This window comes from Leopardus geoffroyi, chromosome D4 (genome assembly GCF_018350155.1).
Source record: "Leopardus geoffroyi isolate Oge1 chromosome D4, O.geoffroyi_Oge1_pat1.0, whole genome shotgun sequence".
Classification (NCBI taxonomy): Eukaryota; Metazoa; Chordata; class Mammalia; order Carnivora; family Felidae; genus Leopardus; species Leopardus geoffroyi.
This window is the reverse complement of record NC_059342.1, coordinates 38,682,656-38,695,559: the sequence shown is the minus strand read 5'-3', so window position 1 is coordinate 38,695,559 and position 12,904 is coordinate 38,682,656. Positions and strand designations below refer to the sequence as shown.

At 39.7% G+C, this 12,904-nt stretch overlaps 1 protein-coding gene and 1 pseudogene across 21 annotated transcripts in view; both read left to right on the top strand.

Moving 5' to 3' along the window:
* MPDZ (multiple PDZ domain crumbs cell polarity complex component) overlaps window positions 1–12,904 on the top strand; it is a 164,342-nt gene that overhangs the window by 93,855 nt on the left and 57,583 nt on the right. For all 21 annotated transcript variants that reach the window (XM_045469453.1, XM_045469461.1, XM_045469450.1 and 18 more), the window contains 2 exons: window positions 90–213; window positions 9,216–9,414. In XM_045469453.1, the coding sequence (XP_045325409.1) occupies window positions 90–213; window positions 9,216–9,414 (323 nt within the window). The remainder of the gene's footprint in view (window positions 1–89; window positions 214–9,215; window positions 9,415–12,904) is intronic.
* LOC123593506 lies at window positions 3,707–5,569 on the top strand (annotated as a pseudogene).

The following is a 12,904-nucleotide window of genomic DNA, read 5'->3' as shown; positions in this document are numbered from 1 at the left end:
TGTTGAAATCATACTCCAAAGTCTTGTTTTCCTTTCCATGTGACTTATTTATTTATTTATTTTCTTTTCTTTTTTTTTTTTCCTGTCAGGGCTCCGAGTTCTTAATTCGGCAGAACTCCCTGACCTCAACTGCTGAGTGCGTCATGCTCCAAAATATAACCAACGAATCTTTTGAGAGGACTATTACTATAGCAAAAGGCAATTCTAGCCTAGGTAAGTCCCTTCCTTTCCACATATATCTTGCCTCTTCAACCCTCTTGCCAAAGATGAAATATCAAACATGGTTTCAGCATTGTTGGCTGTAGGTGATAAAAAAGGTGTTACAAATTTTCCTATAGTTTTTATGGTTTCTCTTTTTATGTACTCTTTATTTTTCCTGAAATGGTTAATAGGTTTGTTTACTTCAGACTAGCGTAAATCCCTCACTCTCTTAATTATTTAAGAGTATTCACGAGCATCATTTACTTTCAAGAACAGATATACGAACTCTTTGCGTATGAAACAGCAAATCAGAAAAGGAATTCTTAGAAAATGAAAAGTCAGCAATTTGGAATTTCAGATTCTTTGAAAAAATAAATTATTAGTTTCTTTGAATGTTACCAGTTATGCATAAGTCAGTTTGTGTTTAATTTCTCTCATTCACTGAAATAAAGACTAAAAAGACAGCCAGGTGTGCCAGCACCAAACTATAAATGCAAGTTATTCAGTATTTCTTCCCAGGTGGCAGGGTTTTCGCATCCTCTTTTACCCATAAAGGGTTGCATTTGGTGAACAGTCATAAAACTTTCTGAATCGGACAAAGAAGATTTCCTGTAGACATGCAGTCCCAATTACAGTAGCTAAAACCGTATGCAGGCAGAGCACAGGCTTTTGAGTTGATGACTCAGCTCTGTCCCTAGCGCTTGGTGCTGATAAATAGGATCATAAATTAGTTGCTCTGGATGCCCAGTCATGGCCCGAGACACTCTGTTTAGCTCCACATCAGAGGTGATGTTCTTCTGTCATGGGACCAGGCAGTTTCCTCTGCATTGGTATCTTATGGAGGAGTATTGTTTCCTTGTTAAATCTGAGACTTGGTGGAGAAGCCAAACAGTGCTTACTTGCTGAGCGGGATTCCAGTCTCTGTCTCCAGGATGTTGTTCCATTCGGTGGCAGCCAGGTACTGCTAACAGCAGCTAAATGGAGAGTTATAGCAGAGAATTTCTCTGTAGTTACAATATTTCTTATATATTGTATTTGGTAGAGTAACATAGAACTTAAGCTACAGAGCTTCCTATTAATGTGTTAATTATGAGACAGATCTTATGGGTATCTAAACGTGTCAGAAATATTTCATCTGGTAATACAGGGTTTCTGAAAGCATGTTACTTTGGGTTTTTTTATGTTTATTTTATTGTATTTTATTTTATTTTTTATTACTTATTTATTTTGAGTTGAGAGAGAGAGGCAGAGAGAGAGAATCCCAAGGAGGCTCCAAACTATCAGCACGGAGTCCCACACGGGGCTCAAATTAACAAACTGTAAAATCATGACCTGAGCTGAAATCAAGGGTTGGACACTTAACTGACTGAGCCACCCAGGCGCACCGCCTCCCATTAAATTTTTTTTTTTTTTTTTTTTTTTTTTTTGAGAGAGAGAGAGATCTAGCAGGGAGGGGCACAGAGAGAGGGAGACAGAGGATCTGAAGCAGGCTCCACACGGACAGCAGAGAATCCACAATGCAGGGCTCAAACTCATGAACCCTGGAATCATGACCTGAGCCGAAGTACAATGCTTAAATGAGTGAGCCGCCCAGACACCCCTGGAAGGAAAGCATGTTACTTTGAATACTAGTTCTGTGGGATGTTCATAGGAGTGTAAATGGGCTACAAGTTTAGAGGTCTGGAATGTGATACACGTAAGGAGACAGATTTTTGTTTGCAAAAAATACTTCTTGGAATCTTCGGCACTCAGATGTGCACTGTGGATCTCTAAGAAGAGGTTATAGAATGCAGCATTTCTCACATTTCATTGGCCACGGAACCCATTTTTTTGACCAGCTTGTAAGGCAGAGGTTTTGCAAAGCCCATGTGAAAACCCCTATTCTAGTGTATTTATTTATTCAACTATCAAACACTTATTGTCTTCTGTATTCTCACCACCATGCATAGATAGCATGACTTAATCACTTTCTTCAAGGAACATGAGTTTCAGAGAGTAAGAAAATCAACATATAGAATCCTAAATGCATTAAAATACTCTACACACTATGATAGACACTCATATAAAGAACATTTGAAAGCTTAACAGGAATAACTGATGCCTACTCTGAGTGTCAAGGAGTTTAGAAAGATTTCAAAGGGGAGATTTTTATCACATAACTGAGGGATGGGGAAAAATCGGAAGCTGCTAGAGCTGAGGCAGAGTGATGTGAAACATGACTGGTTTCTGTGGCGTGGATGAGGTGGGGTGTGACAGTGGGCAGAGTGAGAAGTGAAGCTGAAGAAATGATAGGTGGGATACAGTTGCTGGAGGGGTTCCTGTGCGGGACACAGGACGTCTGTCCTAACACCCTCCTGCTTTAGGTTCCTACCGGAGGTGGTTGCTAAGGGCAGAAGAGGGACATGATCTGATTGTGTTTCAAGATCATTCTGGTACAGGCTGGTAGATTATATTGGAAGCAGTTGGGAGACTCTTGTAAGAACCATGGTGTGAGTATACCTGATTTTACAAACTGACCCCTTGGATTGCTTGCCTATTTTTAGTTTGCTGAGAGGATGTTGACATTTGTCAAATATTTTTCTTCATCTGTTGAGACAATCATGTGGATTTTTTGCTTGCTCTATTTTAGTATGTCAGGCTATATCATTTTTTAGCGTCATACAGGATATACAGAATTGACCGTTTTAAATATTTTTAAGTGCGTATTTCTGTAACAATAAGTCCATTCACATAGTCGCACAGCTTGTCACTACCAGCCATCTCCAGTAGTTTTTCATCTTCTCAAACTGAAACTGTGTACTCATTAAATAATAAATACCCTTCTCCCTGTCCCCGGGCACCCATTCCGCTGTCTGTGTCTATATATATATTGACTGTCCTAAGAACCTCCTGTAGGTGGAATCATACAGTATTTGTCCCTTTATGACTGGCTTACTTCTCTTAGCATGATGTCTTCAAGATTCATTCATTCAAATCACATGTCAGAATTTCCTTTATTAGGTGTTTTAGGATTTCCTTCCTTCTTAAGACTAAGTAATAATGCCATCTTATATATAAGCACCACCTTCATTTATTGTTGGACACTTGGGTTGCTTCCACCTTGACTTTTAAGTTTAGATGTAAGAAATACACTAAGATGATGAAGCTCTTGGGGAAAAAAAGCAGTGAAAGGTGAACTATGCTTCCGTTCTACCATATCGGGAAATCCCTTTAAAAACATTTTTTTTCACACTTATTTATTTTTGAGGGAGCTAGACAGAACACGAGTGGGGGATAGGAAGAGAGAGGCTGGGACACAGAATGCAAAGCAGGCTCCAGACTCTGAGCTGTCAGCACAGAGCCCCACGCGGGGCTTGAACTCATGGACCACAGGATCATGCATGACCTGAGCCAAAGTCGGATGCTTCACTGACTGAGCCACCCGGGCGTCCCAGGAAATCCCTTTAAACCTCAGTTTGACTTTAAAATTAAATCGTAAGAGCTCTTTGCTGCATCTACTGTGAGAATGAAGACCATTGTCAGTAATTAGACCGTCGACAGTGCAGAGAACGTTGACATCATTCTGAAGAGATGCACCGGTACAGTGAAGGTCCCCGGAGGAACTGTATGGAAGGACTTCAGTCACATCAATATGGAACTCAGTCTCTTGGAAGGAAAAAGAAGAGGCTCTGAGTTGACAAATGGTGGGGAAATAGAAATGAACTGGCTACCATTTGTACTATCTGTAGTCACGTGCAGAACGTGGTCAAGGGCGTTACGCTGGGCTTCTGTTATAAGATGAGGTCTGTGTATGCTCATTTCCCCTTCAATGTTGTTATTCAGGAGAAGTCTTCTCCTGTTGAAATCTGAAATTTCTTGGGTGAAAAATACATCCACAGGGTTGGGTGAGGCCGGGTGTTGCTTGTTCAGTATCTCAAACCCAGAAAGATGAGTTAATTCTTGAAGGAAATAATGTTGAATTTGTATCAAACTCAGCTGCTTTGACTCAGCAAGCCGCAACAGCTAAAAACAAGGGTATTGGAAAATTTTGGGATGACATCTATGTTTCTGAAAAAGGAACAGTCCAGCACGCAATAAGATCTAAGTCGTTCAGCTACAGAAACAGCAAGATGCCACATGATTTTTCTGATTTTTCAGCCTTCCTTGTGATATTTTAAAGAGGCAATAAAAGCTGCATTGATTTGGGGCTTTTTCTTAAAGTAAAAGAAAATAAGGTTAAATAAAAGCATAAGGGAGCCATTTCATTTGCTTTCGAGACTAAACCACTTACTTGTAAGTGGGAAATTATAGCACCATTAGCTTGCCAACTAATTTGTAATATAAAAGTATAAGTAACTTGTAGTTTTATTTCTCCGGTTCATTGACATCATTTCAAATAATTTATGTATGCAAAATGTTTTCAGGGCTTTGTTCCTGGATGTTACACTTCCTGGAACCCATTGAGGTTCCTCTAGCATTTTGGGGTTCAACTTCAGTATGCCAAAGAAAGAACATTTATCCATTACCTCATTTGACAGATGTTGGACATTCAGATTTTTATAGCATTTATAGTAAAGAAATGCAAAGGGATCACAAAAAAAGGACTATTTAAAATCTGTGTAAAACACTAAAATAATTAAATCATTCATTTAAGCTTTTAAAAAGTGTTGCCTTTACAATGTAAATTAACAAAAATGTGTTTATGTTTTAGAAAACTTGAATAGAGGCCGGCTTTGTGCTGATAGGAGAGTATGCTCTGAAAGGGTCTATCACTGAACACATTTTCTTAGATTCATAGTCTCCCCTTAATTAACTGTATAAGGTTGTTTGCACTTTCAGCCTTCTGGATAATTTGCTTCTTTCTCTAGTGATAACCAAAAGAAATTGTTAATAAATGACAGACTTCCATAAAAGCTGCCACATTCTGTTTGCTTTGATGTCATGAATCACTTCTTTTTTAACTTTGTTAAATTTAAGGGAGAAATGTTATATTCAGATACATACACATGCACATAATATCTTTAAAAAATCTAATCTTGATGATTTTTGATGAGGTTGTGGTCCATTGGCTAATTACATTGTATTAGGACTTGAAGGTAAAAAGAAAAGGTCAAAAGGTCAGATGGAAAGAAACGTATTACCTTCTTTTCACTGATTAGGAACAGAAACATAGGCAGACTCAGGAATTTCTCTGAAAAGTATTCAGCAGTTGGAAGGTGGAGCCAGTACTCAAACCTTAGTCTGTCTCTGGTTTTCACGTACCATACGTCACACTTTAGTGCTTGCGTTGCCCAAGGCTACATCAAGATGACTAGAGTATGCTTTACTTTAAAGCTGAATTAAGGGGCACCTGGGTGGCTCAGTCAAGTTAAGTGTCTGCCTTCAGCTCAGGTCATGATCTCATGATCTCCAGGTTTGTGAGTTTGAGCCCCACGGCAGGTTCAATGCTGTCAGCTCAGAGCCTGGAGCCTGCTTCGGATTCTGTCTCTCTCTCTCCGTCTCTCTCTCTCTGCCCTTCCCCCACTCAAGCTCTGTCTTTCTCTGTCTCTCAAAAAATAAATAAATGTTAAAAAAATTAATACATAAAACTGAGATTTGCATTTAGCCTTTAGAGAGCAATATAGCTTTGGATTGGGCTAGAGATGCATTTAGAATACATTTTTGTGAGTTTTCTTTTGCTTTTATTTTGTACTTTTTTGGGAACTTTGTGCCAGGCACTTTGAAAGGTACTCCCCATGTTTTTCTCATATAATTCTTTAAACAACTCTAAAAGGAGATATTATTCCCATTTTACAGATGAGTAAAATGAGGCCAAGTGTGATGTTAAGTCAGCGCAAGGCCATACTGATTAGAAGTGGTGAAACTCAGATTTGGAATCAGTTCTCTGGTTCTACAGTGCGTGATTTGGGCTGTTCTATTATATTTCTTGCAGGAAAAACATTGAGAGATCTTAGAAGTTACAAGCAAAATCTCATTAGTGGATATTATATTATACAGAATTTCTTGAACCCCCAAAATTATCATCTAGTGAAAGGAAAGTATAAGCTGGGCAAATTGGTGCCAACTTCTTGGTTTATGTAGTTGATGTGACTGGGAAACCTTAATAGCTAGTAGCTGGTGGAATCGTGGGTTAAATGTACCATTAAAAGTGAATTCAGAGGTCATATTGACTGTAGCTCATGATGATTTGTCCCATGTCTGTGACTTGCTTTATTTTTTTTTTAATTTCTTTAATGTTTATTTTAGAGAGAGAGAGAGAGAGAGAGAGAGAGAGAGAGAGACAGACCGAGTGTGAGTGGGGGAGGGACAGAGAGAGAGGGAGACACAGAGTCCGAAGCAGGCTCCAGGCTCCAAGCTGTCAGCACAGAGCCCGACACGGGCTCAAACCCACAAGCCGTGAGATCATGACCTGAGCCAAAGTCAGATGCTTAACTGACTGAGCCACCCAGGTGACCCAGTGACTTGCTTTATTTATACCGCACATGGTGGCAGTGAGGACAAGATGATGGGTTAGAGTCCTGGTCTATACCACTGAGCTAAATTTTGTTTCGTACTCTTGCCTTTTAATTTTAATTTTACCATAGTAGTTATTTGGTGGGTATTGGTGGGAAGAAGGGTGGCAGCATCAGGACAAGCTAGAGTACCTATTGAAACATTCCAGACCCACCCCGTTTGCTTGTAAGAAACCCACTAGGGGTGAAACAGCATCCAAACTTGTTGCTTTATGAGAAGCAGGGGTGTTTCCTTGACAACAATACATTTAGAAATCATCAGTGTAAGTCTTAACAATATTTTAAATACATTTGATAGTAGTTCATTTCTATCAGAAAACTGTAACTAGAGCTCAGATGTCCCATATCCAGGTATGAAATATCAAGTTGGAAACATTATACTCAGGATTATTCTCAGAAAGGTATTCTCAGAAATCTAGTTTGGTATTATTAAAGTTAATATTTAGGGGCGCCTGGATGGCTCAGTCGGTTAAGCTTCCAACTTTGGCTCAGGTCATGATCTCGCGGCTCATGAGTTCAAGCCCTGCATCAGGCTCTGTGCTGACAGCTCAGAGCCTGGAGCCTGCTTCAGACTCTGTCTCCCTATGTCCCTCTGCCCCTCCCCCACTTGTGCTCTGTCTCTCAAAAGAAGTAAATGTTTAAAAAAATTAAACATAAACATATAGGGGCGCCTGGGTGGTTCAGTCGGTTAAGCTTCCAACTTTGGCTCAGGTCATGATCTCACGGTTCATGAGTTCAAGCCCCGCATCAGGCTCTGTGCTGACAGCTCAGAGCCTGGAGCCTGCTTCGGATTCTGTGTCTCCCTCTCTCTCTGCCCTTCGCCTGCTCTCACTCTGTCTCTTTCAAAAATAAACAAACATCAAAATTTTTTTTTAAAAATGTTAGTATTTAGAAGAATTTCTTTATTTTTATATTAAAAACAAAACCTAAAAAGGAATTTGTGACTTCTCTCAAAGCAGGTTTTTGCAAACTACACTTATAGAGTTGTACCTCTCCTTATATTATTTAATTATATGATCTTGTTTGGAAGGAACTTCTAGCACTTGGTTTTAAGTGAATTTACATTATTTTATGTAAAGTTTTAAACATAATTTCAAAAAGTTTTATATTTTTGGAGAAAGGGTAGGGTGAGAAGGGAACATAAATCCAGAGGGCGTTTGTTGAGAAACCCTTTTGGAGGAAGTGGTGGTGACGAGCAAGAAGGAATTAGCCGTACGGGAGCTCCGGGAAGAAGGTGTCAGGCCAACACTGAAGTGGGAAGAGACTAGGTGTATTTCTGAAGGCAGTCAACATGGCGGGAGGAGACGGAGCCCAGGGCGTGGTGCTGAAGAAGGGCGCGCGGTGGGAGGGCCAGGCCAGCAGTGCCCTATGGGTTGTGCCACTTAAGTGTGTTGTAGGTGTGTCCTGCACGACAGGGCGCTGGTAAAAGATTGTTAACAAGGGAGTGATGTGATTTGTCTTGTTTGAACGGTCGCTGTGTCCGCTGTGACAAGAGTGCAATGGGAAGACCAGTTGAGAAGCTCTTTCAAAAGGTGGGGCAAGAAGTGCCAGCTTGGCGTGGGGTTGGCCTGGAATCGGAGAAGGGTGAATGGATTTGCGATACGTTTTGGAGACAGCGATGACAGGACGTGGTGAGGGATTAAATACAAGAGCTGAGAGAGAGGGGTAGGAATCGAGAACAACTCCAACATTTCTGCTTTGAGAAATGGAGAGTAGGGTACTGGTGCCATTGTCAAAAATGGGAAGAAATACGGGAAGTGGAAACTTGGAAGTTCAGTTTTGTATATCCCAAGGTTGTGTCTCCTGTTAGCCATCCAGGGAACATGTCGGGACGGCAATTAAATACCCAAATCTGGAGCTCATAGCACTTCAGATTTAGAGATAAAATGGGAAGAGATTAGGATTAAGTCCACATCACTTCAGTTAAACAGACCATTGTACATCAGTCACTGAGGATAAGACTTGAAGAAAAGCTTCTTGTTGTTAGCTATCCTTTTTTTTAATCTCAGGAGATCAGCATAGTACTTGGCACATAGTAGGCATGTGGTAAATATATACTGAATGAATAAATGAACTAGAAATAATAATAAATAATAGCACAGAGTTTCTTAATTTACACAACTACTTTTCCCTTTGTAGTCTTGTTATCTATTCTCTTATATGTCTAAGAAACGAACTGCTATAAAATTGATTTGTTTCTGTCAAAATATTTTCCTCAAGAGCGTTTTCTATTTCAGGGGCAACACATCAATAATCTGAGTTGTAGTCACTCCACAACGTAGACCTATTTCATCTCTGATATGTCTAACATAAAGTATCATTTTCTGGATATAATTTCACAACCATTTCAAAAAGTAAATTTTGTGTTAACATTTTTTTTCTTTCCTTTTGATTGTGTTTTATTGGATAAAAAAGTTACTCCTATTCTTTTATCTGTGAATCCATAGGGTATATTAAGTTCAACTTAAAATGAATTTGAAGGTCAAGTGTTTGATATATATCTGTGCTTCCCCTTTACCATAGGGATGACAGTAAGTGCTAATAAAGATGGCTTGGGGATGATCGTTCGAAGTATCATTCACGGAGGTTCCATTAGTCGAGATGGCCGGATTGCCGTTGGGGACTGCATCTTGTCTATTAATGAAGAATCTACTATCAGTTTAACCAATGCCCAAGCACGAGCGATGTTGAGAAGACACTCTCTCATCGGGCCTGACATTAAGTAAGTACCATTTGGACTCCAGTTTGGCTTGGGAAATTCAGGAAGTTGAAATCACGGATCATTTTTTTTTTCAGTATGTACTTCTGTTTAATATGCTAAAATTATCACACATTTATTAAAAATAAATCACTCAGAAATTTGACTATTCCCGAATAGTTCTTGATTGTAGATATAGTTTCTTTAAGATGATACAATGTTTAAATATTTGAAAAAAATTGCCTGCTGTGTTTAATTTTACTCTAATAATTCTGCAAGAACCTTAGGTCTCCGTGATATGAGCCATCTCTCATAGAACAGGATGTCCACTTAGGATCAGTATAAGGAACTGTGTACTACCTAATTGACCTATGCGAATCCTAGAACTAAGCTAGTTTTTCAGTGGTCGGTCATGGAAGAGACTATATAGAACAGTGTCAGTCTGACCCATAATTCACCCTTTGGTCAACTACCTCGTGATCCAAGAGAATTCACCAATCTGTTGGTATAGTCTGATTGTAGGTCATGTAGGCCATTTTGTCAGGAAGTGCTTAAAACTATCCCATAATCCCATATTGTGCTAAAAGCACATCATATATGTCGCTTGGTTTTTAAGTCACAAAACATTTCTTGAGCGAACATAAAAATCAGTTTATGACTCTGACACACCTCATCAGTGTAATAGCTTGGCTTTTCTTCTCTCGCATCAACTATTGAATATTTGTATTTAATGTATAAGGGATAAAATAGTAAAATAAGAGCACAGGGAAAGATTGTTTAGCTTACATTGAAGTAATGATTACCAGGATGGGAAACTTTGCTGTATTAATGTTATTTTACTGACTGCATTCTCTATTATTCTTGTGCAAAGTGTATACTGCTAGAGCTTTGGTAAGAAACCTGTATTTACAATCTGTTTTTCATTCTGCCATCAGCAAATAGCAGAAAAACATATACTGTCTGAAGTGGATTCTGCTATCTTACACAAAGGAAGTATTATTTTTAGGCAGAATTTCAGTGATGGACTTTTGTAAATTTGCATGCCCTTTTGACTTTTGTAATGGAATGGATCATCTCATCATGTGACAGTTCCTTAATTATCTGAATATTGTGAGTCCAAGAGAATACATTAAAAATGTCAGTGCCTCTAAGAAAAAAGAAACTTTAAGAGCTTTCTTCACCACTTATAGACCAGTGCCCATTCATCTAGCTTCAAAGATGAATGACATAGACCCACATGGAGACCCTTTCCTGCAAGGCTTTTAGCTTACATGGTTTAGATGGAGTATAAAACACACATGGCCTGGTAACTGATCATTTGATTTATTGTGTGATACGCACGTCTTATGCTCTAGGCACCAATGCGAGTCCCCTGCCCAGTTTTTGGCACTGAGGCCCGGAAACGGTGCCTGTGTCTAGTCTTCCCCCTCAGTTCGAATGTCCCACAAAACTTACAAAGTGGCCGAAAAATAAGACGATTGTGACACTGTTTTGGCCTAAGTTAGGCATCTAGGCCACTCTAGAAAAGTCTCAGGGTACTTTTTCAAGCTCCCAAAGTCATTTTTTCTCTTTTCCTCATTTCTGTTGCTACTGTCCTTTGCTTTGTTTGTTCTCTCACCTTCTGATTCAGCACCAGAATGGACCCATTCATGCTGACAGCAGCTTCATGAGGGCCTTGAGGATATCTAAAGAGAGAACCTCATGAATTACTTTTAGGATCCCAGGAGTCAGAACATATCGTAAAGAATAAGAAAAGTCCTGCATCTTCCCCTCCTCTGAAGACCAGTCAATCCATTTCTTTCTCACATGGTCAGGTGTGTGGGGATGTACACAGGCAGAAACACGCGAAACACATTGATTTCTTCTCAAGTGTCCTGGTAAGGCTGTGATTCAGATGGGTTTGATTTGACTCACTGGGTAAATGGTAGAAAGAAATTAGAATCACAGAATCCTTTTTCAGAAAAAGCATGTTAAATGATCAACACAAATAGCCATTTAGATTGACCAGGGCTGAGCAGCGTGTTCCGTGCGTTTTGCGTGAAGTGTTTTGGCCCCGTGCCCTTCTTATCACTTGCTTTTATGAAGCAAAGGTTTAGAATTACCTTGCAAGCTCTGTGAATAATCCTCCCAAAAAGAAAGTCTAGTCCTTCCACTACTCTGAATGGAACCATAACGTTGCCCCTGGCCAGTTAAGCTTTGCTGTCATTGCTGGATGTAGGCTCCATCCACATCTCTTCCTCTTTATTTCTGGTTATGAGCCTAGCTTGATGTGGGGTAGGAGTGGAGGGAGTGTATTGGGGGGACTTGGAAAATAAGAGGCTCTAAATGGTTCAGTTACATAACTGGTGGGTTTTAGGAAAATCATTGCTCTTTGAAGATAACGTACCGAATTTCTTTTTTGCTGTTTACGATAGATAGCTGGGAACTTGGTGTGTGTGCGTTCATGCGTGCCTGGGTAGATAATGTGAGTTTCAAGAGTTCAAGAACAGCCAGTTTAAGTTCCAGGTTTCATTATTTTCTATGGAAAACCAGATGTGAAGCCTCACCAGAATGCACTGTTTCACTTCTCACTCCACCTTGCCAGGAGCTCTTATATTTCTATAATAATAGCCAGGGTTTTGTGCTTAGCAGCAGCTGCTTCAAACATCTGCCAGATAATTACCGAGCTGAATCAGAATTCACCTGCCTTAACCCAAAGTGTGGGATGAATTCCTGATCAAGGAATAAAAGATTGATTGCAGTTATATTTTTCCATGCTTGTTAATAATCACTGCTATAGACACCAGTGAAGAGCAGATGCTTTTCTGGGGGAGGTGTAGATGGGGAGGGAGGTGGAAAGGGGAAAAAAAAAACAACCAGGAGCACCCACTTTTAACTACATATGTATGCATCTCACATTCAGCACAAGACATTGACATTTGTTAACACCATTGTAAAAAGATGCCGCGGCGTATGCTTCACATTCTAGATTTTCTACAGCACCTGCTGATGATCGAGCCCCCTTTTATGTGTGAGTATCGGTGATTCAAAAGCTCATTATGGCTGTGTGTTACAACTTGTCTGTGAAAACCATTTCATGCTTTTATAACTTCCCAGTGCAGGGATACATCCAGATAATAGATTCAGTGTATACATTTTGCACCCCCCCCCCATTTATTTCAGAACATAAATCCCAGAAGAACTATGAGATTGTTACATTTTCACACTGCACTGCTGATTGTGAACTCATTTGAAAATCACATTTTCCAACAACTAAGCTACCAGGCTCTTTGTCAGGGAATGTCTGCATGTGCAGACGCGGTCTCGGGATTAATAGCCGTATCACATTTCGGCGTTCCTAATGCTATTCTTTTTTCTTCCACCCCATTTGTAACCAAAGATTAGTTTACATTTAAGAATTTTTAATACAACTGTCAAATAAGCTGTTGCAGTGTGTTTATTTTTGGTGCTCTGGCGATTTGGAGGTTTTGTGTGCTGTATGACCAGGCGTGTGTTAGAATTGCTTTGCATGTGC